This window comes from Myotis brandtii, unplaced genomic scaffold (assembly GCF_000412655.1).
Source record: "Myotis brandtii unplaced genomic scaffold, ASM41265v1 scaffold139, whole genome shotgun sequence".
NCBI classification, from domain to species: domain Eukaryota; kingdom Metazoa; phylum Chordata; class Mammalia; order Chiroptera; family Vespertilionidae; genus Myotis; species Myotis brandtii.
In genome coordinates this window covers 1,843,355-1,844,123 of record NW_005354965.1, presented here as the reverse complement: position 1 = coordinate 1,844,123, position 769 = coordinate 1,843,355, and the positions used below count along the sequence as shown (strand labels likewise).

The 769-nt window shown below is 61.9% G+C and overlaps 1 protein-coding gene across 2 annotated transcripts in view; it reads right to left on the bottom strand.

The window, feature by feature from the left end:
* Window positions 1-234: 234 nt before the first annotated feature.
* Window positions 235-769, bottom strand: part of KCNE2 (potassium channel, voltage gated subfamily E regulatory beta subunit 2) — a 4,437-nt gene continuing 3,902 nt past the window's right edge. For both annotated transcript variants that reach the window (XM_005860740.2, XM_014535188.1), the window contains exon 2: window positions 235-674. In XM_005860740.2, the coding sequence (XP_005860802.2) occupies window positions 296-674 (379 nt within the window). In that variant the 3' untranslated portion in view covers window positions 235-295. The remainder of the gene's footprint in view (window positions 675-769) is intronic.

The window sequence follows — 769 nt, the reverse complement described above, 5'->3', positions numbered from 1 at the left end:
GCTCCCTGTCTTTCTCGCTTGTCAAGGAGACGGGTTTTTTTGTTTGTTTTTTGCTAATCCTCACCCAAGGATATTTTCCCATTGACTTTTAGAGAGAGTGGACGGGAGATGGAGAGACAGAGAGAAACATCCATGTGAGAGAGACACATCGATTGGTTGCCTCCTGCACGCGCCCGGACCAGGGCCTCGGCCGGGGAGGAGCCTGCGACCCAGGGACGTGCCTGGACCGGAATCGAACCCGGGACCCTTCGGTCCGCAGGCCGAGGCTCTCTCCGCCGAGCCACGCCGGCCAGGCTCACGGGGACGTTTTGAAGCCCGCCGCGCCGAGGTTCTGGTGGACGGTGGCCCTGGCCTCCTCCAGGCTCAGGATCTGGTTCTTGTACTTTTGCTTCCAGTCGTCCACGATGTACTGGTGGTAGGGGTCGTTGGAGTGCTCCTGCCGCTTGGACTTCACCGTGCTCACCAGGATGGCCACCACGATGAAGGAGAACATGCCGATCATCACCATGAGGTACAGGATGACGTAGTAGAAGTTCTCGGCGTCCACCCGGGCCTGCAGGGCCTCCTGCTGGGCGGTCGTGTTCCGGCGCCACGCGTCCATGTACCCGACGAGGACCCTCCTGAAGGCGTCCTCCAGGGTCTGCGTCAGGTTGGCCAGGGCGGACATGCTGCTCCTGCGCGAGGCCAACGGGGAGACGGACAGACAGTGAAAAGGGGTCCTTTCCTCACTCGGCTGCGGAAGGGATGGACGGAGGGGTGAGTGGGGGGG